The 23168-nt window shown below is 43.6% G+C and overlaps 1 protein-coding gene across 4 annotated transcripts; it reads left to right on the forward strand.

Annotated features, from left to right (window-relative positions):
• The first annotated feature begins 1130 nt into the window (after positions 1-1130).
• On the forward strand, positions 1131-22341 carry Cnga2 (cyclic nucleotide gated channel subunit alpha 2). 4 transcript variants are annotated; one of them, XM_040744727.1, is made up of 8 exons: positions 1131-1448; positions 1746-1821; positions 15467-15602; positions 15956-16051; positions 16890-17060; positions 18127-18234; positions 19799-19905; positions 20243-22341. In XM_040744727.1, the coding sequence occupies exons 3-8, from the start codon at positions 15493-15495 to the stop codon at positions 21640-21642; spliced, it is 1992 nt and encodes a 663-aa protein (XP_040600661.1). In that variant the 5' UTR covers positions 1131-1448; positions 1746-1821; positions 15467-15492; the 3' UTR covers positions 21643-22341. The 4 variants fall into 4 exon arrangements, with proteins under 4 accessions (XP_040600661.1, XP_040600660.1, XP_012980861.1 ...); XM_040744726.1 differs by lacking the exons at positions 1131-1448; positions 1746-1821 and adding an exon at positions 5244-5695 and having other exon boundaries at positions 15418-15602; XM_013125407.3 differs by lacking the exons at positions 1131-1448; positions 1746-1821 and adding an exon at positions 5244-5695.
• The last annotated feature ends 827 nt before the right edge of the window (positions 22342-23168 follow it).

Raw genomic sequence — 23168 nt, forward strand, 5'->3', positions numbered from 1 at the left:
TTCATGAACCATTTACTTATCTGAATTTACATGGATGGATTATTTTCTTATTTGTATTTCCTATTCTCTCTTACATAGAGATGGTTTGTGTTTGGGATTTAATCTCTTGATCATTACTCACTCTACAGAATCCTAGGCCCAGAGCCATGTCTTCAGTAAATACATACCGACCTGTTGAATAGACGAACAAATAGACTGAGCATCAGAAGTGAGTGGGTATTCAGTGATTTCTGCTGTTTTCAGTACCCAGAAGGTTCTGGTAAAACTTTTAACAGTATTCAAAGCAGTCTCTGTTCTTCTTTCTAGAAATGATGGGATGTGTGTCCTGGTCACTGGGGGGAATCCAAAGACGTGCAAGGGCAGAGCAAAAACCTGCTGGATCTGGTCTAGGCCAGTCATTTTGGAATGTGACTGGACCTCGTCCCATGAAAGGGGTATTGATAAATGGTGGCGAGCTTAGGGTGGGGAGTACTTACTTTGGGGTTCCTGTCTTCCCATGGTAGATATAGCTAGAAGTTGATTGTTAGGAGGAAGAAGCTTCCATATACCAAGAAAGCAAATGAGAGCAGGGTAGATCATTGAAAGGTTAGGGCTGTCCTATATAATGCTGGGACTTCAATGCCAGAAATCTGCATGCCTAACAAACATGTTGACTGGTAAATAAATCTATAGTTGATCCTCTACATTCATAGGTCTTGCATCCATTGGCTCAAACAATCACAGATGGACAACGTCTGGGGATGGGGCTGGGGTGATTGAATCTCTAAAGAATATGTGCAGGGTGTTTTCTTGCCATGATTCTCTACATAATATGGTATAAGAACTACTTATATAGCATTTACATTTTATTAGACATTATAAGTAATATAGAAATCATTTCAATTATATAAAAAGATATGCTTGTGCTATATTCTAATATTACGATCTTATACACAAGGGACTTGAGAATCTGCAGAGCTGAGTAACCACAGGGAGGGGTTTATTCTAGAAACAGTCTCCATGGATACCAAGGTATGACTATACAATTCTTTATAAACTTCCATGGTATGAAATGATGTTTTCTTTTAAATTACTTAAAATTAAATTGAAGGTTTACATTCTTCTTAAGTAGGTAGCTTGGCTTTTCAAGGGATGCCAGCATGTAAAAGTTCTACGAAAGGACAGAGAAGCCTGTCACTGCATTTTTCTTGCCATAGCCCACAAGGCTAGAAGCTACCAATAGGCATAGTGTGGGGGCACAGGAAGATGAAATCGTGGGACTCCTATGGAGTGCCCTGTTGATTCATGCACAATGTGGGAATGAAAGGGTGACTTGGAATGGTGTATCCTTTCTTTCTGTAGGGTCATCAGGTGCAGATGCCCTGGATGCCAAGAGATCACAATCCGGGGGATGCCCATCTCCAGGAGCTTCCTGGCAATTTCCAAGCGGGGAGATTCCCTTATGAGTGGTAAGAGCTCAGTTGTCTTGTTCCTAGCTGCTGGGTGAGGAACAAGCAGAGGACAGGGCCATAGGGACTGGTGAGCATCCAAATCAAGAAGCAGTTGTATGTACCTGAAGTATTGGGGTACTATTGCCTCCTGGCCATTTGGGGTCTTTATATGCTCTGGCAAACCCTCAGGCTTCTTTACTACACAAGAGAAGAACTGGGGTCTTTATCCAAAAAGCCTTCAGGCTTACCTTATTTCTCTGTGTCTTTTCTATGGCCACCAGCACCTCTGACACATGTAACCTTTTCTCCTAACAGTCAAGAGGCAGATATAGTGGCAGAGATTGGCCTGGAAGAGCTCAATGGGCTGGAAATGGAAGTCATGAGAAGGCAGGTAAGCATCTGTTGTACAGTTGGAGGAAGCATCATAGTGTTTGGAGTGGGTGATTTTGGCATCTGTGAACAAAGTCACCCCCTGAGTTTTCATAGCTTTTGTCATAATCATATCCTGTAGCAAATGAAGTGAGGTTGGGCTCTCCTTTCTGTTCTTCTCAGGCCTCATGGCTTGGGTACCTCATGTTGATGTTCACCCTTGACTTTTCCTTTATGCTGGAGATGCTGGATAAGAATTGGGGAAGAGAAAAGGAGGTGGAAGGGGGAACAAAGATTTATTTTGTCTTAAGGTCATACTTTTCCCCTGCCCATATGCCTTGCCTTTCTCATAAGAGTGATTCCTGCTCACAAGCCGTGTTTGGTCCCTCCACAAATACAAGTGATTTCTGGATGGCTGCGTACTCTTCAGGACCAGGATGCCACTTGGTGCCATAAGGAGGATGTGCTCTTTAGTTTGCTGGTTTCAGTCTGCATAGCCAACCTGTGGCTTTGGATGTGTCAGTGAAGTTTCACAGACTCCACAACCCCGATAGAGCCATCCCTTCCTCTCCTCTTCCCTTTGCTTTCAAGGATGTCCTTGCCCACCAGCTTCTATCTCCCAGCAGCCCCCAGGTAGCAATTGGGTCATTTTACCCCTCTGCTCAGACCTTCTGCCTGGAGATGAGCTCACTCCATTGTGAGATCCTAGTTGCTGTGAGGTTAGGGAACCACTGGGTAGCATCCCACAGGTGTGCCTGGGTTGAGATGTCTCTCCTCTGTAGGTATTAAAGGATGGCACCAGCCCTGAAAGAAACACTGACATAAACACCTAAGCAGCTGGTCTCTGTGACACAGCATTGCTTCTCTTCCATTCTCTGTGGGCAGGGTTTGGCTTTGGAGTCCTTCCTTGTTTGCTTCCACACCACTCAAGCCTTCTCTCAGAGAGCATGCTCAATAAATGCTTCATGACTGCAGCAAAACCTGGTGCCAGTTCTTCGCCTAACCTTACTTTTGACAGGGTTGGGAGGTACACTAGGGGATAGCTCTCGGCTCCAAGACAGTGTGCCTGGGACTGGGTTGCTGCTGTTGCCCCAAGATCCTTGGTGTCCTCCACTGCCTACCAATCCCCACCCTCACTGTCTCTAGCCCAGCCTTCATACAGTCCTTCCCATTGGTGTCATGAAAATGATTGCTTGTAGGATGTGTCAGGTAGTATAGAGACACAATCAGAGAAAATGAGATGGACCAGAAAACTTTCCATTTTCCCACGGAAAAAAATGAGTTCCTGGAGGAACTACAGGTCTCTAGAGTTTTCTAGCAAGACAGGGAAACAACTCTGCCTAGGCTAAGTTCTCCCTGGTCCTAGGCTAGGGAGTGTCCTGCTTTCTACAGAGTATCTGAGGATGGGGTCCTGAGATAGCTCTAGAGGATACAGCCCTTTCCTTTGTACTTACAACCCTAAAAGTCACATGTCAGTCACTAGGCAGCCCCAGGGAAGAATGGGGTCTGTAACGTATCTTTCTCTGTCCCACCAGACAACTACCAAATAATAACATGGGGATTGATTTATTATGAAACCTTGACCAATAGCTTAGGCTTGTCCCACTAGCTCTTATATTCATTTATGTTTTGCCTCAGGGCTTTTTACCTTTCGTTCATTTTGTATGCCAGACTCCCTCCATGTCTCATTGGCATCTTTTGCACACTGAGATTCATCTCCCACTTCCTCTTTTTCTTACTTGAAGTCCCAGCTATATGTCTTCTCTAGATATTGGCCACTCAGCATTTTATTACACCAACACCAACAGGAAGATAGGGTTGCAAGTAGGTTGGGCAAAGTCTGCCCTTTGGGGCCTGGGTGCTCCTGTGCCTGTGCAGACAAGACATGTTTTCAGAAAAGGTCTGCTTGAAAATATGTTGTGAAACAAAGGCTCCCCCATGGGAGCAATTTAGCTGAGTTGCAAACAAACAGCCTGGTGACCCCCCTGGAGGAACACCTCCTGAGCTGGGTGAGCTCAGATGGAGCCCTTGGATATGCCCTGAGTGCCTCTCTGCCTACCCTACAGTATGTCTGCTCGGCTTTTTCTGACAAGACTAGGGGTGGGTTAATTCCAACAGCCTGCCCCACCTTGGAGATCTCCCAGATCAAACCTGAACTGCAGTCATAGCTTCCCTGGTTCATCTCTGTGGCAGCCTGGAAACTCAGCATTGAGCTACTATGTAGGTTTCCTTAAGAGCCACAGAGACAAATTGGCAGGATCCTCTGATTGTCCCTTTGGCTGTGATCCATGTGGAGCATTTGTTCTCTGATTGTATTCTCCTCTATCCAAAACTGTGACTCTGCCTACGGAGAAGCAGTGTGTCCAGTGTGCATGAATATGGCAAAGAACTTATTTATATCTGGCAACAGGGGAGGGAGGAAACTTTTCTTGGACATGCTGCTTTAATCACCATAAAACATCTCCCACACCACCTATGCCCAGGATTAGAGGAACACTGAAGTATTTTACTGCCTAGTAGTTTGTGAGTGTGTAGGGCATACTTTTTGCTGCCTTCTGCATCACTGAGGTCCAGCATAAAGAACAAGCTGATAGGAAGCCTTCCATCAGTGTTCTCAGAGAGTAATTTTGTCCACAGCTATGAACTTGGGCTTTAAGGAGCACTTTCTGGGAACTAACCTTCCCCACTGAAGTAAGTTCATTTTAACTATCACTTTTCTGTGGTAAATATCACTGTGACATCCATGTTACATTTTCAAAATTTCTAATTATACATGCCACACATGAATATATTTCTCCTGAAAAAGGCAGACATTAGCTAACATAGTCTTTAACTCCTGCCAAGCCATTTCACATGGCTAAATATGTGTTCCTGCAAACTCTTCATGTTGTCTTATATAGAGTTAATGTGTATCTGTGCTTGTCCTAGGTTTGAGACCAGGATGTAAGTTAGAACTCTCCCGGCTATCCCCTGAGGGAGGGACTAGTCTTTCATGCCACCTGTGCAGCTGTGGAAACTGGAGGCTTCCAATAGGGCTCTCCCTACCAGTCTGGCTCCTAGTTACATCCAGTCCTGGAAAAGGCTGAAACTTGATATTCCAACTCTTCTTTCTCAGGTTGGCTACTTAGTAGCTTGGGGAAGGAGAGAAGACAGCAGGTTCCAGGAAGGGAAGGTGCGGGCAGGGACCTAGGAACAGATTGGAATTCAAATCTTTTGAAAAAGAGTCAAAGGATTACTTGCCCCTTTCAATTCTCAAACCCTGGTCCTTGTGAGAGGCGGAGTACATCAAAATTCCCCACTCTGGCTAGCCCCATTCTCAGTTGCTCTCATCTCTCCCAGATATCTCCTTGATTTAGCCTCCAATCAGGTAGGCTGCCTGGAACTCTGTCAACACTTCAAGGCAGTGGTTTCGTGGCCATGAGCTTGCAGTCTTTAGTCTTTAGACAGAAAGCTTTGCACCTGCTCTGTGCAAGGGAGAGTCCCTCAGGGAGCTTGGGAGGGGCCAGGCAAGTAGCTTGGACAGATAGGCAGCCCAGTAGCTAGTTGTCAGCTGTAGGCAGTGTGGGTTGCTCACGGTTCACATTGAAGACAGCCTTTTTAGGGTCTAGGGGCACCCTGAACTAAACTCTCAAGTTCACCTAGCTGTGATTATGTGCTCCATTCGGCCTCTATTGGCTTCCTGGGATTGCATCAGGCAAGGTGGAACAGCTCTCTGATTGGGAAACTGTTGCTCTTTGTTGGGGTCTCAAAGGCTGGCCAAGAGAAGAAGCAGGAAATCTCGGCAGGTGTCAGTGCTCATGAGCTCCCAAGAGCTTGTCTTTGACTGGAGGTTGTGTGGACAGAAAAACAGATGCTGACTGTGACCTGGGGACTCTGCCTCTGAAGCAATCTGACTGGTGAGCAAATGGGGCTGAAATTGTTTCTATGGGCTGATGTCCTCTATGGCAGGCAGGGCTGGTACTCATGAAAATAAAACTCATAGACCCTAAAGTTATAATTACAAGGGCCATTCGGTGTATGGCTCTCCGGTAGGGTAGAAGCAACTGGTTATTTAGGGAAAGTTTTGTACCTTATCAAAGCACCTAAATGAAATATTGGGTCTTTTAGGAGTGTAGTGGAAGGAAATGTCACATCAGACTTTCCCTGAGACACCGAGACTTTGTTTTCTAATAGGAAGATGGTGAAGAGGAAGACAGAAAGCTTGGCTGGGCATGGTTTTTGCAGGAGAGTGGGGAGCTTGTGGACCTTCCCACAGCACTTTCCTCCTCTGTCTTCCCGGCCTACAGCATGTTTGGGTCTCCAAGCATTAGACCACAGGGAGTACACAGCTTGGAACTCTGACTGTCTGTGAAAGAGCTGTGGTAGGAGGAGAAGTCACATGGTATTTCTCTAAGCAATACTGCTGGGATTTCAGCCTTTCCTTTTGGCGCTTAGAAGATCACTCTGGCCTTCCCAAGAAATCCTCAGAGTAAAGCACCTTCCCTGGGCTCCTCAGACTTGGAAACATGACTCTGCTTGTTGGACCAATGTATCTGCAGTGAAGTCCTTGGACCTTCTGCTTGGGGGAAGGTTCTGGAGTCAAGTCACAGGTCTAGGACATGAATAGATTCCCAAGCCTGCAGCAGGCTCAGTATCTTGTTTTGACCTTCTTTGGTAGTCTGGAGAAAGATGTGTAGGTCCCATCCAGTTCAGACTGAAGCCATAAGAGTTGGCTAGTGTTAAAACATCTTTATTTTTAGACCCAATGTCAGTGATCAGGACCCCAGTCCATTTCTTCTCCACATCTGGACCCCTTTCTTCAGGGAGAGGGAAACTGGGAGCTTTCATGGCACATATTTGTATGCTTCAAGTTGATGTCCAACTATGGCAGATTGAGAGCAAGTTCATCTTAGGTCACAGAAGATACTAAATTTACAATATAGATGTAGGGTGTGAGACAAGATGAGGGGTTAGAAAAGTACAGAACAAGTTCAGGGAATTCATTCAGTCATTTATTAACCATTCACTTTATCACTCACTCACCCACTCACTCACCCACTCACTCACCCCCCACACACATATATATGTATATATATATATATGGCTTCTATTATGTGATTGTAACTGAAGCAGGTCTTGAGAATATGTGCCTAAATGAAACAGAAATGTCCCTGACCTTAAAAGCTTCATTTCAGGATGAAGTTTATTTTTCTGTATGTAGTTTTCAGAGTGGGAGTGACAGTTGGGCCCAGGCATGCATCTACTAACTCATCTCATCTCATCTGGTGGTGGGGAAGGTATAGAAAATGAAAATCTGGGGATCTCAATGTGAAGGAACAAGGAGCCAAAGTCTATGCCAAGGGTGCAGATGAAGCCTTGGGTCACAGTAGTCAGCATGGATGAGGAAGAGAAGATAGATTTGAGCAGTAGAACTAGCAAGATTTGGGAGTTTGGTAGGTGATATCAAAAATAATTCTTAGGTTTCCTGATTGACAACATATGAGAAAAGATGAGAAAGTCATGTGAGACACTGGAGAGATAAGAGAGGAACAGGGTCTCAGAAATACAGGATCATATCAAGTTCACATATATGTAGTCCAGGGTTCTATTGTCTGTCTCCAGGACACAGACAGCTTTTAAATGTTTGGGGATATGAGGACAGGAGGATTTAGGTGATAAATTTCAGTTGCTGGGATCCAGTCTGTCCTGCGTGGCCTTCTAGAAGGGTCTTCCCTTTGGGCATGGACTTTGTGTAGATGATGTTACCCCACTCTTATCTGTTGCTGTAAAGAGCAGACCAGACACAAGTTTCTGATACCAAAGAAACAACACCAGATGTTCCAGGTGCTTGTTAAAGAAATGAACAACTACATTCGTCCAACAGAACTTGTGGACAAAGCCTATGTGTTGTTCTGAGGGTTTTATTCATCAAACACAGAACACAAGGCCATGCCAGTTTTGTAGAGGGAAACTGGCCTCATAATAGCTAATGAAAATGGAGGAGGGGTAATGAAAACATCAATGACTTTCACCTGTTGAGTAGACCCTCCTAGTGAATACCAGTCACTAACCCTCTTCTTACCCTTGGCTCTTCTGGCTCTTCTCACAATTGAACCCCAAACAACTGTCCCTCCTGAGTCACAGCAACTTCAGTTCCACCCCCCAAAGTGCTTCCATTTTCCCCGCATATTGCTTTGTGCCTGTCAAACGGCCCTGATGCCAAATTTCTTACAGTGTAAATGACATAGCACTTGGTACCATCCCTTGCTCACCACTCAGGACTTCTCCTCTACAATGACTGGAGTTGGGGTCTAATTTGTAGCTAAGACTTTGAGTTTGCTTCTTTATGTTGTCAGTCATGAAAGATATCACAAATGCTGTGGGAAATCTTTGGCTAGACCTGGTATTAACTTGAACTAGAAGTCAAGGTGAATGGGATTGTGAATGAATCTGGGATATATTATCACCTAAACGGTCTCATGAACTCGTTCAGAAGATCCCTTACCCCATGGTTAATGATCAGCATTTCCATTCTCTAAAGTCTGTCTTCTAAGAGTTCACAGAACCTCATCAAGTTCTAGTCTTTATGCCTCCCTTCCTCTCTACTTCCCTATCTTCCTATCTCCTTGCTTTAATTCTCCTTTCCTTTTACCAGTGTGCATTCCGGTTTCTAGGAGGCAGTTCTAGCATTGGGTAGAGTTATTTGCATGAAGTACTGTACTGAAGGGTACTTTCAATAAAGCTAGTATGGTTTGGATACAGACCTGGGAAACTTGGCAGAAAATCGTAGACATAGAGGAAGAGATTGAGCATCTTCTTTACAGGGAAGACTGCATGCCAAGCCATCCTGAAGCCTGCAATTTAAAGTCTTGAAGTCTAGGCCACTCAAAAAGGGTTGCTATCAAAGAGTTGAGGGGCGTGACAAACTCGGTGTGACTTGGGACAAGATTGACTATAGCATTTCACAGGCAACCAGAGAAAAATTGTTAATTGAAAGTTGGAAGGGAAGTCTGAAGTTTAGCAGAGAAGTTTGTGTTCTCCTTACTGGAAACATGATGCTATCCTTATGCTTTCCAATCAGTGTACAATGTACCTTATTTTGTTGATATCTTTAAATATTTCCCATTATCAATGAATTTGGACAATTTAATTATACTTTACCTCAGTGAAGCTTTCTTCATGGTGTGTGTGTGTGTGTGTGTGTGCGTGCATTTTAAATGCCATGGAGCTTATATATGTAGATTTATATCTTTAAGTGTCATTGAGCTTATATGAAAAAATGTTCAAGTTATCTCTTTAACTCCTTCTCCTTTGGGAACTTTATGGATGCCGATAGCAGGCCACTCAACTTGTCCCATGTCTTACTGATGTGTTGTTTTTTTCTCAGACTCTTCTAGCATTGGCATTGTCTTAGGTATTATACAGAATGTAGAGGCAGTTTCAAGAATTTGGAAGGGATTGGAGAGATGCTTTAACAACTAAGAGCACTCATTGCTATTACATCTGATCTCAGTTCAGGACCCAGCACCTACATGGTGCTTCAGAACCATCTGTAACTCCAGTTTCAGGGGGTTTCAATGCCCTCTTCTGACCTCTGTGGGCACAAGGCAAGCATGAGATACACAAATATACATACAGCCAAATCACCCATACTCACAAAATAAAATAATTCACTTTGAAAATGCTTAAAGAATGTGGGAGAACCTGGCTGGCTTATATAGAAATATGGTGCTTGACCTTTTCTGAAAACGATTTGAGCATTGTCAGATTTCTGACCCTTAGTGGGGCCGTGGGTTCAACTACCCATGAGCATCCAAATACCTCTGAGGTTTTTTAATTTCATAAATTTCATTTTCAATCTCTAGGAGTCTTATTTGAGTATTTTTAATATAAATTTCATACTAAAACTTAATTTTTGAATATAAGAAATACAGTTGTAGGAACTTTCAATGTATAGCCTGTTATTTCTATACCAATTCTGGGTTCATTTCACTGCATAGCTTTGTTTACTTCTCATTAAGTGGAAATTATTTGCATATCTTGCCACTTTTAAGTGGATACATTATGAATTTTACCGCATTGAATGTTGGAGTTTTATATTTTTTATATTTTATTGAAAATAAATTATTCTTTCATACATTACATCCCAAACACAGTTTCCCCTCGCTACCCTCCTCCTAGCTCCCATTCACCTCCTCTTTCCCCCAGAACCTCCATCCATTTTCTCTTCAGAAAAGATCAGGCCTTCAAGAGATCAGGAAATAAGACAAAAATTGATACAATAAGACAAGGCAAAGTTCTTTATATTAAGACTGGATGAGGCAAAAATATCGATGAAATTATTCCTAATGATATTCTGCTATATTCAGAGATCAGTGCCTTGTCCAGTCATCAACAGAGAGGTATCCTCTGGCAGCAGATGGGTGTGGGTACAGTGACCCATAGACAGACATTATGCCAAGAGAAAATCTAAACTGGAGGTCTCACTTGGGTGCCTCCCCTTAGAGATAGGGAGCCCCACTGAAGAGGGGAAAGAAAGGCAGTAAGAATCAAAGGGGATGGATGACACGAGGAGAACATGGCCCACAGAATCACTAAGCAAGTATCATGTGGGCTCACAGAAACTGAAGTAGCAAGCAGGGGACCTGAATATATGTTATGGTTCTTTTTTTGTTTGTTTGTTTTTGGTTTTTTTTTGTTTGTTTGTTTTTCGAGACAGGGTTTCTCTGTATTTTTTTTTTTGGAGGCTGTCCTGGAACTAGCTCTTGTATACTGGGCTGGTCTCGAACTCACAAATATCTGCCTGACTCTGCCTTCTAGTGCTGGGATTAAAGGCGTGCGCCACCAATGCCCAGCTATGAGCTTGATGTTTTTGTGGAACTCTTAACAGTGGGAGTGGGTCTATCTCTGACTCCTTTGACTATTTTTATATTTCTAATAACATTTTGTGACATTTTTCTGGATTGCATTTTAGTTGCTTGGGAAGAATTGAATGCATTTGGGTTATATTTTTATGAGTTTTCAGTAAGATCATAACATTGCTCAGTATAGGGACTACTCATTCCTCACTGCTGATCGAGCACCTTCTGGATATTCTAACCAAGACCCCACAAACAATTAGGTGTTCCTGACAGGTGACATCAGACCCGTCTGAAGACTGAGACCTCTAATATTGAGTTTAGGAGGATGGAATATATATTAAGCTGAATATGTGACAGGGTCCAGTTTTACATTGTCAGAGCTTGCTTATACGTCTTCTCTGTGTCTCTTCATCTATGCCTCTCTATCTCTGTGTCTCTGTAGCTCTCTCTCTCCCTCTCTCTCTTTCTCTCTCTCCCTCTCCCTCTCTCTCTCTGAGACTCACTGCTCTCCCAGTATTCTGGTGTGCACACTATTGCTATTCTTTTCTCTTTGGAGTCTCCTCAATCCAGGGTATTCATTAAGGTTCATTTTCATTTCTCTGTCTATGTTATAGTCTAAAAAGATCACAGGGAAAATGAAGGTTGATCACAAGTCGCGCTTTGTTTCCTTCCTCTTAAGAATTACTTCTCTTTGTTGCCTAATGCTTAAAGTCTTGAGAAATGCCCTTTCATATATTTTTCCCTAAGTATAGTTTTTTGCATTTTTTGGAGGATATATTCAATTTTGTTACTCCATCTTAACCAATAAACAATGTTGTATATTCCTTTAAATTAACCTATCTAATGTCAAAGAATCATGAAGTGAACAATGAAAGGGGGAGAGATGGCTTAGAAAAGTAAAGGAGTGAAGGGACAATTAATCAATTATCCAAAGCTCATTCATTATCTACAATGCCAAGCACTAAGAAAATGTGGTATCTTTGATTAATTTAATTGTTATATATATTGAGCTGGTGGTGTTTTGAATGTAGAGTATGCCCATTTTGAATGCGTGGTGTGACAAACGTGAAAGGAATGGTGGAAACACAAAGGATTTGCACCCAAGTTACTAGAAGTATGACTTTGCCTTTTCTGAGATACAAATGACTGTGAGAGGATAGTGTTTGGAGTGGAAGAGCAAGGCCTCAATTCTGGACATATTAATTCCTAGGCGCCTATTCCACATCAAAATGCTTATGTCAGGATATCAAACTGAAGCTCAAAGAAGAAGTGGGGCTGTTGTTAGAGGTTTCCAAGTTGCTGGCATTCAGATGTATTAAAAGCCACCATTCTTGGGAGGGAATGACAGAGAGAAAAATATATGCTCCAGTGAAAGACTGAGCTTACAACTGAAGTTTTATTGTTGTGAAGAGGTGGACACTTCTTCGAAGAACAGGCGAAGCAGTGGATAAGGAAGTGGGAGGGAGATAAGGTGAGAAGAACTTCTTATTCAAGGAGAAAAGGAAAAATTATTGATATGTTGCTGGAAACAGGAGAGAATATGAACAGCAAATGACTTTTAAGACAGTGTTCCTGGTTGTCTCCTTAGTTCATCTGAGAGTAACCTTGAGGTTCCTGTAGACTCTGATAGACTATACCAACTTTAGCTTTAGCATTCAGCCCAGGGACTGGCTCCCAGTGGGTGATAGATGAGTGAATAAGAGAATTGAACAGCAGTGAGCATTTTAGTGAGCTATGAACCAGAACTTCTAGTCTTTCTGACTCTCACATCTCTATGTATACTCCAAAGAACTTCTGAAAATACTTTCAGCCAGGGTTCAGGGAATTCATTGTGCCAGGTTGGTTAACTATATAATCCTGGTTACTCAGCTAGTGAGCCAGTGGATGAGAAGAGGCCTAGAAAGACCTTATGATTGAAACTGAGCTATTTTGAAAATGGCGTTAGCATGTCTTACTCTAAGATTGGAAGACACTTTTCTTGGGTATCCCACTATTCACCTAGGATCCCCAATCTACCTCTTTCCTATGTAGCCTGTTGTCTTGCATGACATGATTGTTTTTGCACTTAGAATACTTTGAATTCTCCTATTTATTCCTACTTCAAATCTTGTCTCCTGCAAGGCACACAAGTCAGCCTGACATCCCTGAAGGTGGAATCCCCTTCCACTTCACTTATAATATTGGAGTTTTGTAGAAGTGAACCCTTTCAACTGATTCTCACTGTATTCCCACTCCCATTGAAATCAGCTAGTACTTTCTTTCTTGACTGTTCCCCAGTAACCCTTCCTAATGCACTTGATAAATTGTATCTCATTTCTTCTGGTATCTGACCCCACCTGTCATATCCACCATTCATGGGCTCTACTCTAATGGAATTGGTCTCAATAACAAAAATCAGTTTTCTAACTAAATCCCTTCTCAAAACTGATAAGCTTGCTTTGTTATCTCCTTGATGTAAAGCAAAACAAAACACCTTCAAACAAACAAAAACAACAGCAACACAAAAGTAAAAATTAGTAATAACTACATAAAGTGAACCTTTCTCAACCCTATATCCTCCTTCTGTTCCCACTGTATTTCTGTCGTTTCTCAGCCGACTTTGCAGAGTTCATTACAGCTCTATCTCTTGCCTCCCAACTCCTACTCCGCCTCACCTCCTGAAACGTAATTCATTTATGCTGTTTTTATTTTTGTTCCTCAAAGGAGAATATTGTTTGTCCCAGCTTCTATTCCTCCTCTCATCTAAGGGGGCAGAAGCATGGACTCTCTGTTACAACTGGGAATTGGTCTTGAGGCATCTGGATTCCCTGGGAACTCTCATTTTGTGCTTTATTTCAAGCCTTCTACCTGTCCTTACCCTTGTCTTCCCTTTTGTCAGCTTCTTGGACTATTTGCACAGCTGCAGCTTTTCCAAACTCTGCTTTCATCATCCATCTTGTCCATGCATGATATAAGAGTGCATTTGTTCCCATGTGAGGTTAACATTTTCGTCAGTTAAACTTTGACAGTGTCCAGGCCAGACTCCAGGGGTTACCACCCTGGAATAGCCTATTGCAATAGGGTTTGGGAGTCACAGTGAAGACTGCAGAACTGGTTGAAGGGGATTGAAAGACAGATGCTTGATAATTTGAAGGAGGAGGGATTAACTCTTGAGGACGGTGCTTGGATGTATGTGATCAAAGAAGCAAACAATTATGGTGAAGTCCAGGTTTCTGACTTGAATGACTTGGCAGAAAGAAATCCGTTAGGAGACTGACAAAACGAAAGGTGGCTAATTTATAGGTGACTGTATCAAATGTGGTTGTGGTTATGTGGGCTTTGAAGGTCAGAGGTGCCTCAAAGGAACTAGTTTGCAGGCAACTGGAAATATGGATGTGGAAGCTGATTAGAGACCCGTTAGTAACAAATGCCTTGGGAGTATGTGAGTTGATTGCAGAGTGTGCTAGCGAGAACCACTTGGCTGACTGGGTGAGCTGAAGCCGTTGTTCACTGCTTGTTCTTGTTCCCCTAAGTGGACAGCTCTGATGAAAGGGCGTGTGTGGCTGGGTGATGTCACAAGGCAGTCAGAAAAATAGAATGGCCTATTCCTGGTAAATAAGGTGCAGGGGAGAAAACATTTTTTAATGTCAGAAGCATAGACAAGGAACACATGTATTACAGTCTCTCCTGATCTGCAAGCTTGCACTTCAACACGGGCAGTCTTGACATTTATCTGTGTGAGTGGCCTTGGATTTGTTTTCATTGCCTGGAACTTTCAGTCTCCATGGTCTACTGCCTCCAGGGTTCAAACAAGTACTTGCGGATGCTGGTTCCTTTCCCTCAGGTGTCCTCATTAGCATCCTGATGCCATATTCCCACAGAGAGCACCAGGAGAGCATCTCTGAGGCTGCTTGATGGGACTGTGGTCACCATGGTGACAGCTTCAGATGAAGGAAGAAGTGAAAGAAAGTGGAAGGAGGTCAGCAGTGAGGGCAAATGCTGGGGTTTAGGCATGACGTAGAGTGCATCCTGGGGGTGGATGTCCTCACAAGGCTTCCTGTGTAACAACAGGAAGATCTTCAGGGCAAGATAGAGGCTGTATACAGTCAGGCGGGGTCAGCACAAAGGTTACTGCCCACTTCCTGATTTCCAAATGGAGCTTTGACAATGTGATGAAAATTTTGTGATCCTATACGTAGGCTCCTCTGCTATCAAGGATGTCCCATCTCCCCTAGTGCTTAGACAACAAAGTTTGAAGGAAAGCCTCCTCCTGCCCACTCCCAGTTTGCATCACAGGAGTCTTGAGTTACAACTCTCTTGGGTCTGAGAATTCACAGCAGTGATGTGGAGCCAGAGGTGGCTGTGAGTCCAGCAGTAGGAGCCATGAGAAATCTGAGGCCATGCCAACCATTTCAATCCACATTTAGTGGGGCATACAGAGCAACCTTAGAACAGAAAAAACTACTGTGAGGATCTCTGATCTCCATCTTCCTGACTGGTGAGAAATACTGGATATTATCTATTTTCCCACTTCTGTCTCAGCTTTTTTTTCTCAGTCTATTTTGTGAATATGTCTTCTGTTCATCTCTTCCATGTTTGAGCAAACCTCATAATCTCCCAAATAATGACCACTATAGCAATATGTATCCATGGGACTCAGCATTAGCTTCAGTGTCAAGCTCTAACGGCCAAGAAAATGATTACACCCCCTCATTCTGGTGTGTTATTTAAAATCTAATTAACGCAAAACTACACATGGTCAGTGGGTCTGGTTCTATTCTTACTCTGTTCACCTCTAGCACCCCTGCTCTCTATGGGTACTAGAACCCACTGCTATCGCCTTGTCAGGTGAAAGTCCTGGATATACATGGAGGATGACCGAAAAATCCAATGGTGTGAAGAGCTCTCCAGCTAATAACCACAATCACCATCCTCCTCCTTCCATCAAGGCCAATGGCAAAGATGACCACAGGACAAGTAGCAGGTGAGTCTACTGAAGTGGATGATTTTGTTTTCCTTATCTTTTTCCTTCTTTCATCCTTTCCACTTACTACCTTACACTCTTTCTTTTGCCAGACTTAGGATAGGACTCCAGGGTCTTGTACATACCAGGAAGGCCCTCTACCCCTGAGCTGCACTCTCAGTTCAGACTGGGTGATGTCATCAGTAACCCAGAGTCTATATTATCTCCTTGGAACTCTGACTTACAGTCATAGAGCAAGCTACATTTGGCTCTAGGACATCTTCAAAAGGGTAACGGGATGTTTAGGCATGTTCTAAGAGGAAAGACAACTCATGCTGAGAGAACCCGTCTCAACTCTGTTCCTTTGTATGCAGACCGCAGTCTGCAGCGGCTGATGATGATACTTCCTCAGAACTGCAAAGACTGGCAGAGATGGATACACCACAGAGGGGGAGAGGCGGCTTCCGAAGGTGAGTTCTCCATTTCAACTACACCTTCTGTTCTTAGGTCAAATGGTTACTATGGCCCTCCTCTCAGCTGCACCAGGCCTTTATATAAAACTCTAGAGTAGTGGTTCTCAATCTGTTGATCACAACTCCTTTGGAGAGCTGAATGACCCTTTCAGAGGGGTCACCTAATACCACCAGAAAATAGTTATTTACATTACTATTCATAGCAATAGCAAAATTATAGTTATGGAATAGCAATGAAAATTTTATGGGTCACCACAATATGAGGAACTGAATTAAAGGGTCACATAGGAAAGTTGAGAACCACTGCCTTAGAATCGCCTGGATATCCTTTAGAAATCCCAGTGCCGAGGTGTTATTCCACTGCTCTAGTGGCTCTTGAGAGGCAAAGCAGGAGAGGCTTCCCAACATATTTGGCTGCCGCAACACTGGGAAGAGGGAATTCTTTACAGAAGAAGGGACTATATGTAGGATCTGAAGGTCATAGGCATCACAGAGAAATCAGGAAGCCTGGAACTATCTTCATACTGGCCTGACCTGACTCTTTACAGTCTTAATCTTGCCTTGAGGATCACCTGTTTGTGTTTCACAGTGAACTGAAAAGTCACATTACACAGGAAATCTTTGGAGGGCCACCCTCCCCCACAGGATGTACTTCAGATAATGCCTGAGCCCCAACACTTCCCCACAATGCTGGCCTCTTTCCAGATCTCAGCATCAGGAAATCATGGCCTGGTCTATTTCTGGCATTCTCTCTTCTCGCCTCTCCCTCAACAGGCAGTGAACACTCTTGGACAGGTTGTGTCTAAACAGCACATACTCCTTCTCTTCCCTCTAGGATTGTCCGCCTGGTGGGGGTCATCAGAGACTGGGCCAACAAGAATTTCCGTGAGGAGGAACCAAGGCCTGATTCATTCCTAGAGCGTTTCCGTGGCCCTGAGCTCCAGACTGTGACAACACATCAGGGGGATGGCAAAGGCGACAAGGATGGAGATGGAAAGGGCTCTAAGTACATCTGTCCAGTCTCTGCCATGGGAGCTCTCAGTGGGGATTCTAACCATTATTAGGGGTGTTGCAGGGTTGTGCCAAGCTCTCTGATAAGAGATAAAGAACTGAGCAGAGATGACCTCTTGTTTCTTTTTACTCTGAACATTTCCATTGTCCTCACCCACAGCCTCTCAAACAGCATTGATCTCCTTTCCATGGGAAACTGAAGTATGTTTTTTACACCATAGTAGTACCCTTGCCAGACATTTGCTTGCTGCCCATGGAGTGAATTTCAGCAGCAGAGAAGCTTGACCAAGGGCATACCACCTTAGCCCTAGCTTCAACAGTCAGTATGTGATGATCAGGCAGGGAAGCAGTAGTCAACAGAATACTACTGAGGCCAGGCCCATTCCAGCTCCACCATGGCCAAGAAAGCAGGTTTTTAAGGGGCTTATATGGCAGTCAGGGGTATGAGACCCAGATAGTTGAGCAGAAGAGGGGAGAGGGAGAGTTAAAACAGAATAATTGGAAGATCTGATGTTCAAAGAATAAGTGGTGTTCAATGACAGCAGGTGTCTGGCCAAGTTGACATCCTCCATCTTTGGTCAGTGGAGGAAAAAGGCTCTTGTCACGTTAGGATGAAGCATCTGGGAAAGTGAATTGGAAGCTGAAATATAGAGAATTGAAAGAAAGTATGTGGAGGAAGCATATACAGATCACTTGCCTGGAGTTTCCTCTCTTTTCCCAAAGGGCTGTGGGGATAGGCTTGAAGCCCTTTTACCATCCTGAGATATACCCTCTTCAGACCCCCTCAAAACCTATCTGTGCTACAAGTTCTGTCCTTGATACATATTCTGGGCAAGGCTCTTTTAAAGGGCAGGGGAGGCAATGAAGCTTTCAATGATCAGAACGGATCAGAGACATGATATTGATCAGAATGGAGGCCTGCTGTGGGTCACTGCAATATGAAACTATAAGACAACCTACTCCTCAACCCACAATCCTTATAATTCATTGATATTTTTGAGAATTTGGGGTTCTTAAACCTGAAGTACTAGCCCCCTAGTGACCCCTATTTGTCTCTTCAGGAAGAAATTTGAACTGTTTGTCTTGGATCCAGCTGGAGACTGGTATTACCGCTGGTTGTTTGTCATTGCCATGCCTGTTCTTTACAACTGGTGCCTGTTGGTGGCCAGGTGAGCATGGAGAGAACTGGGTGGGATTAATTACAGAAGCATAGAACCTAGGAAATGAGATTAAGATCACAGCAGTCTCAACTCTGGACAAAGAGTATGCCACAGACCAATGTTCTTTCTGAATTCTCTGATTGCTAATTTTTCTTTTATCTACTCTGTTATCCCAATGCTCCCACTATTCAATATGCTATTAAGTCTTCATGTTGGTCCTTTTCCTGCACCTTTCCTGTAATCTTAAACTGCTTTTTCATGTACATCAGTATTGTCCTTGATAAGTCTTTGGTAGTCCTGACTCTATGCCTTGGAGGTACACTTGACCCCCCCAGTACATCTGCCACACTTGCAACTAATATTCTACATAGATGTTGGAATGTGCTTATATTACTCTCTCTTCCAAAACGATTTGTGTCTCTCCATTGTTTTCATGATAAAACTCTAAGGTTGACCTTCAAAGTCCACTGAACTTGGTCCTCTCTTTTGCTGACAGCAATCCACATAATACAACCCCATATCAGTCATTCACTCAGGAAGAATTTCCTGCATATTTATTGGGTTTTGTGCTCTGTGTTGGGTGTACAGTGTTTTCAGTTAGACTTAATGTAAACATGCAACAAACGAAATGAGCAACATAGGACCAAGGACTGGGGGTAGCAAATTGCTAGAGAAATTACTATCATAATGTGCCTAACCTTAGTTAAGATCTTGATGGGAGGCAGTAATATGTTCAAATATGTGAGGTTGGCAGAGAGGGCCTTCTGGACAGAAGCAATAACACGAACAAGGCCCCTAACTCTTGATGGTCCAGTATGGCTGAAGACTGTGGTCTGGTTTGTTCTGCACATTGTGTGGGAGTTTGGTTCTACATGTGATCATTGTGTCCTTGGACTAGCATATAACTTTCCCTTCCTCTGTCCCATCCCTAGGTTCTACTGATTCATTGTCAAAATCTTGCAAATTTCTTCTTACAAAGCTCCTGTAGCCACTAACATTTCTTGAGTCTCACCACTCCTAGCTTAACCCCCACTACTATCTATATTCTCATCCTTCCAGGATTCAATGATGTGTTCAATAGGAATCGATTGAAGTAATGAGTACAGAAGCCAGTGAGCTGTTCTTCTAATGCCTTATTAATTTATTCAATTTAAGCCACTGATGACTTTCATTCTGAGGCCCTGGATCAGGGATGTGGCATATAGTCTATGGCATATGACTAAGATGTGTTTTGTTTCTGAAACTCACAGTCTAGGAGATGAAGAAGACTAACAATGGTCAATGGTGATGCATATGCAGCAGTGTCTATTTAGTAATAAGGGTCGAGGTAGAAGTTACATGTGAAACAAGCTTGTTTCTAACTTTAAAAAAAGAAGAAAATAATGTAGTATATTAAACCTTAATCAAGAAAAATTTTTAAAAAGTCACTAGTCATTGCCACTAAGCCAACTGTGACTCACTGGTGAACCCGGTGGCCATGTGAAGTTCTTCCTGAAAAAGTAGGTATAGAGCTAAGGGCCACTAGAGGATCTTACCAGGCTGTGTTAGTGAAGCCAGCCCTGTCCTCCCACAGAGCCTGCTTCAGTGATCTACAGAGAAACTATTTTGTGGTATGGCTGGTGCTGGACTACTTCTCAGATACTGTCTACATTGCGGACCTCTTCATTCGACTGCGCACAGGTGAGTGAACACCTGGGTTGCACAAGCAGCATTTAGACTCCCAAGTTCAAAAAACTGAACCCAAAGTTTAAAGAAACTGACTGGACATGATGTTGAAGCCCATCTCCTGGATGGACCTCTGCTATGATACTCTTTAAATCTTACTGTCTCACATACTTATGGAGGTTTAGATCTGACAGTGGTTTCTTAGGGTTCTTCTGGTCAGCTTTGCTATGTAGCCTATAGTACTCTGTGGGAAGGAAGGCTAAGTAGCAGTTTGTCCCTTGTTGAGAATTGTCTTCTAGGGAGAGATTGGACTGAGGAAGGAAGTAACATGTTTCTTTGTTATCTCTATCAGGCTTCCTAGAACAAGGGCTCCTGGTCAAAGACCCCAAGAAATTGCGAGACAACTATATCCACACCTTGCAGTTCAAACTGGATGTGGCTTCCATCATCCCCACTGACCTGATCTATTTTGCTGTGGGCATCCACAGTCCTGAGGTGCGCTTCAACCGTCTGTTGCACTTTGCCCGTATGTTTGAGTTCTTTGACCGCACAGAGACACGCACCAGCTACCCCAACATCTTCCGAATAAGCAATCTGGTCCTTTACATCCTGGTCATCATCCATTGGAATGCTTGCATTTACTATGCCATCTCCAAATCCATCGGCTTTGGTATTGACACCTGGGTTTACCCCAACATTACTGACCCTGAGTATGGCTACCTGGCTAGGGAGTACATTTACTGCCTTTACTGGTCTACACTGACCCTCACCACCATTGGAGAGACACCACCCCCTGTAAAGGATGAGGAGTACCTCTTTGTCATATTTGATTTCCTGATTGGTGTCCTCATCTTTGCCACTATTGTGGGAAATGTGGGCTCCATGATCTCCAACATGAATGCCACACGAGCAGAGTTCCAGGCCAAGATTGATGCTGTCAAACACTATATGCAGTTCCGCAAGGTCAGCAAAGAGATGGAAGCCAAGGTCATTAAATGGTTTGACTACTTGTGGACCAATAAGAAGACAGTAGATGAACGAGAAGTCCTCAAGAACCTGCCAGCAAAGCTCAGGGCTGAGATAGCCATTAATGTCCACTTGTCCACCCTGAAGAAAGTACGCATATTTCAGGATTGTGAGGCTGGCCTGCTTGTGGAACTGGTACTGAAGCTTCGTCCTCAGGTCTTTAGCCCTGGGGATTATATTTGTCGTAAGGGGGACATTGGCAAGGAAATGTACATCATCAAGGAGGGCAAGTTGGCAGTAGTAGCTGATGATGGTGTGACTCAATATGCCTTGCTCTCAGCTGGGAGCTGCTTTGGAGAGATTAGCATCCTTAATATTAAGGGCAGCAAAATGGGCAATCGGCGCACTGCCAATATCCGTAGCTTGGGTTATTCAGATCTCTTCTGTTTGTCCAAGGATGATCTTATGGAAGCTGTGACTGAGTACCCTGATGCCAAGAAAGTCCTGGAGGAGCGGGGTCGGGAGATTCTGATGAAGGAAGGTCTGCTGGATGAAAATGAGGTGGCAGCCAGCATGGAGGTAGATGTTCAGGAGAAGCTGGAGCAGCTGGAGACAAACATGGAGACCTTGTACACTCGCTTTGCCCGCTTGCTGGCTGAGTACACTGGGGCCCAGCAGAAGCTCAAGCAACGCATCACAGTGTTGGAGACCAAGATGAAACAGAACCATGAGGATGATTACCTATCAGATGGGATAAACACCCCTGAACCAGCTGCTGCTGAATAGCTATAGATGCATATTCAGCCTTCCTTTGACCCCAGGAGATAGAAGTGCTATATAGAACTCCATATTTTCATGCATCTGTCCTCATGTTCCTCTGAACTCTCCCCAAAGCTTAAGGTTTGGGCTACATGTTTTGGAGTTCCCCTCCAAGTCCAGCTAACACTCAAGTTTGTGGACAGTGTAGGTTATGTGGTTTGGATTTTCAAATGCTTACTGCCCAAGTCTGAAAAGGAACCAGAGAACAACTGAATTGTCCTTCAGGGGGATTTCCTGGGACCAGAAATCTGGACAGTGTTCTTCTCTGAAGCACAATGAAGAACAGTGTGCACATTCCCTCTTTTGGTTTCTTTATATCTAGTCCCTCCCTACTGCATTCTGCCCCATACTTTTCTAACATATGCTTCAAACAGCCTGTTTTCATGCATGTGTATACATTTAAGAAGTGGCTGCTCACACTGGGTCCCTGTGTGCTGTTTCCCAAGGTATGCAAGGACTGTGAGGGGAGTGGTAGGGTGGGTTGAGTGTGCTTGCTCAGGGTCATATCTCCTTATCAGACAATGTCATTGTGAGAAAGAGGTTGCTGGCAGCTTTGGGTACCACCCCTCTATGCACACAAGGTCTGAAGAGTTTGTGAAGTCTGTAGTGCTGGGTGAGATACTGTGAATTAGAGGCACTTGGAAGTTAATAAATTCCTTTCAGCTACTTGTGGTTATTGCCCAACTCTATTTTCTTTCCTCACATTTCCCCTCTCCCAAGAGTTTTCCTCCTGGCATACATTTGGGCATTTTCTTCTGCCCACCTGAGCCTTACTGGTCTTTTAGGACTCAAGCCTGGAACCAGAACCTTGGAGAAGATCCTATTACCTACACCCTCTCCCCGATTAGGCAGTCTCACCTTCTCTAGGTTTCCACACTTCTCAGAGCACACTCTTTCCTGGGTCAGTTTTGACAGATCTGGCTCCCCTTCCAGATTGTGGGCTCCTGGAAGGGAAGGTCAAGGCAATATCCTCATTGCTTTGGCTGCAGTTTTGGTGGCATGTCTTCCGCAGAGAAGGTATTCAGCATTTGCCCACCTGGAGAGTAAGGGAATGTGCAAGTGAATGAATGTGGAAAAGAAGAAACACAAGTGATTGAAAGCCCAGATTCATATTCAGGCATGCTATCACTTATTATTTCCCTCATTCATTCATTCATCTCCTCACCATGGAAAAATACATGTAAATTTACCATCTTAACTATTGTGTAAAACCAATCATCAACTGTTTTTATATTGAGAAACTCAGTATCCATTAAACAACTTCCTATTTCACCCCACCCAGTTCATGACAACACTCATTCAATTTTCTACAAAGGTGACTACTATAGGAATGCCATATGAATGGGATCCTGTAGTATTTGTTCTGTGTCAGCATACTTCACACAGTATCATTAAAACACATTCATGTTACATCACATGTCATATTTCCTTTCCTTTTCACAGGCCAAACAATAGTACATTGTACAGATATGACACATATTTATTTATTCAGC

Source organism: Mesocricetus auratus, unplaced genomic scaffold (genome assembly GCF_017639785.1).
Source record: "Mesocricetus auratus isolate SY011 unplaced genomic scaffold, BCM_Maur_2.0 Super-Scaffold_100003, whole genome shotgun sequence".
Classification (NCBI taxonomy): domain Eukaryota; kingdom Metazoa; phylum Chordata; class Mammalia; order Rodentia; family Cricetidae; genus Mesocricetus; species Mesocricetus auratus.

Coding starts and splice junctions, on each gene's coding strand:
- Cnga2 (XM_040744727.1), top strand. CDS start 15,493: ATGACCGAAAAATCCAATGGTGTGAAGAGCTCTCCAGCTAATAACCAC. Junction 17,061..18,126: donor GGAGATGGAAAGGGCTCTAA/GTACATCTGTCC, acceptor TTGTCTCTTCAG/GAAGAAATTTGAACTGTTTG. Junction 18,235..19,798: donor TGGTGCCTGTTGGTGGCCAG/GTGAGCATGGAG, acceptor GTCCTCCCACAG/AGCCTGCTTCAGTGATCTAC.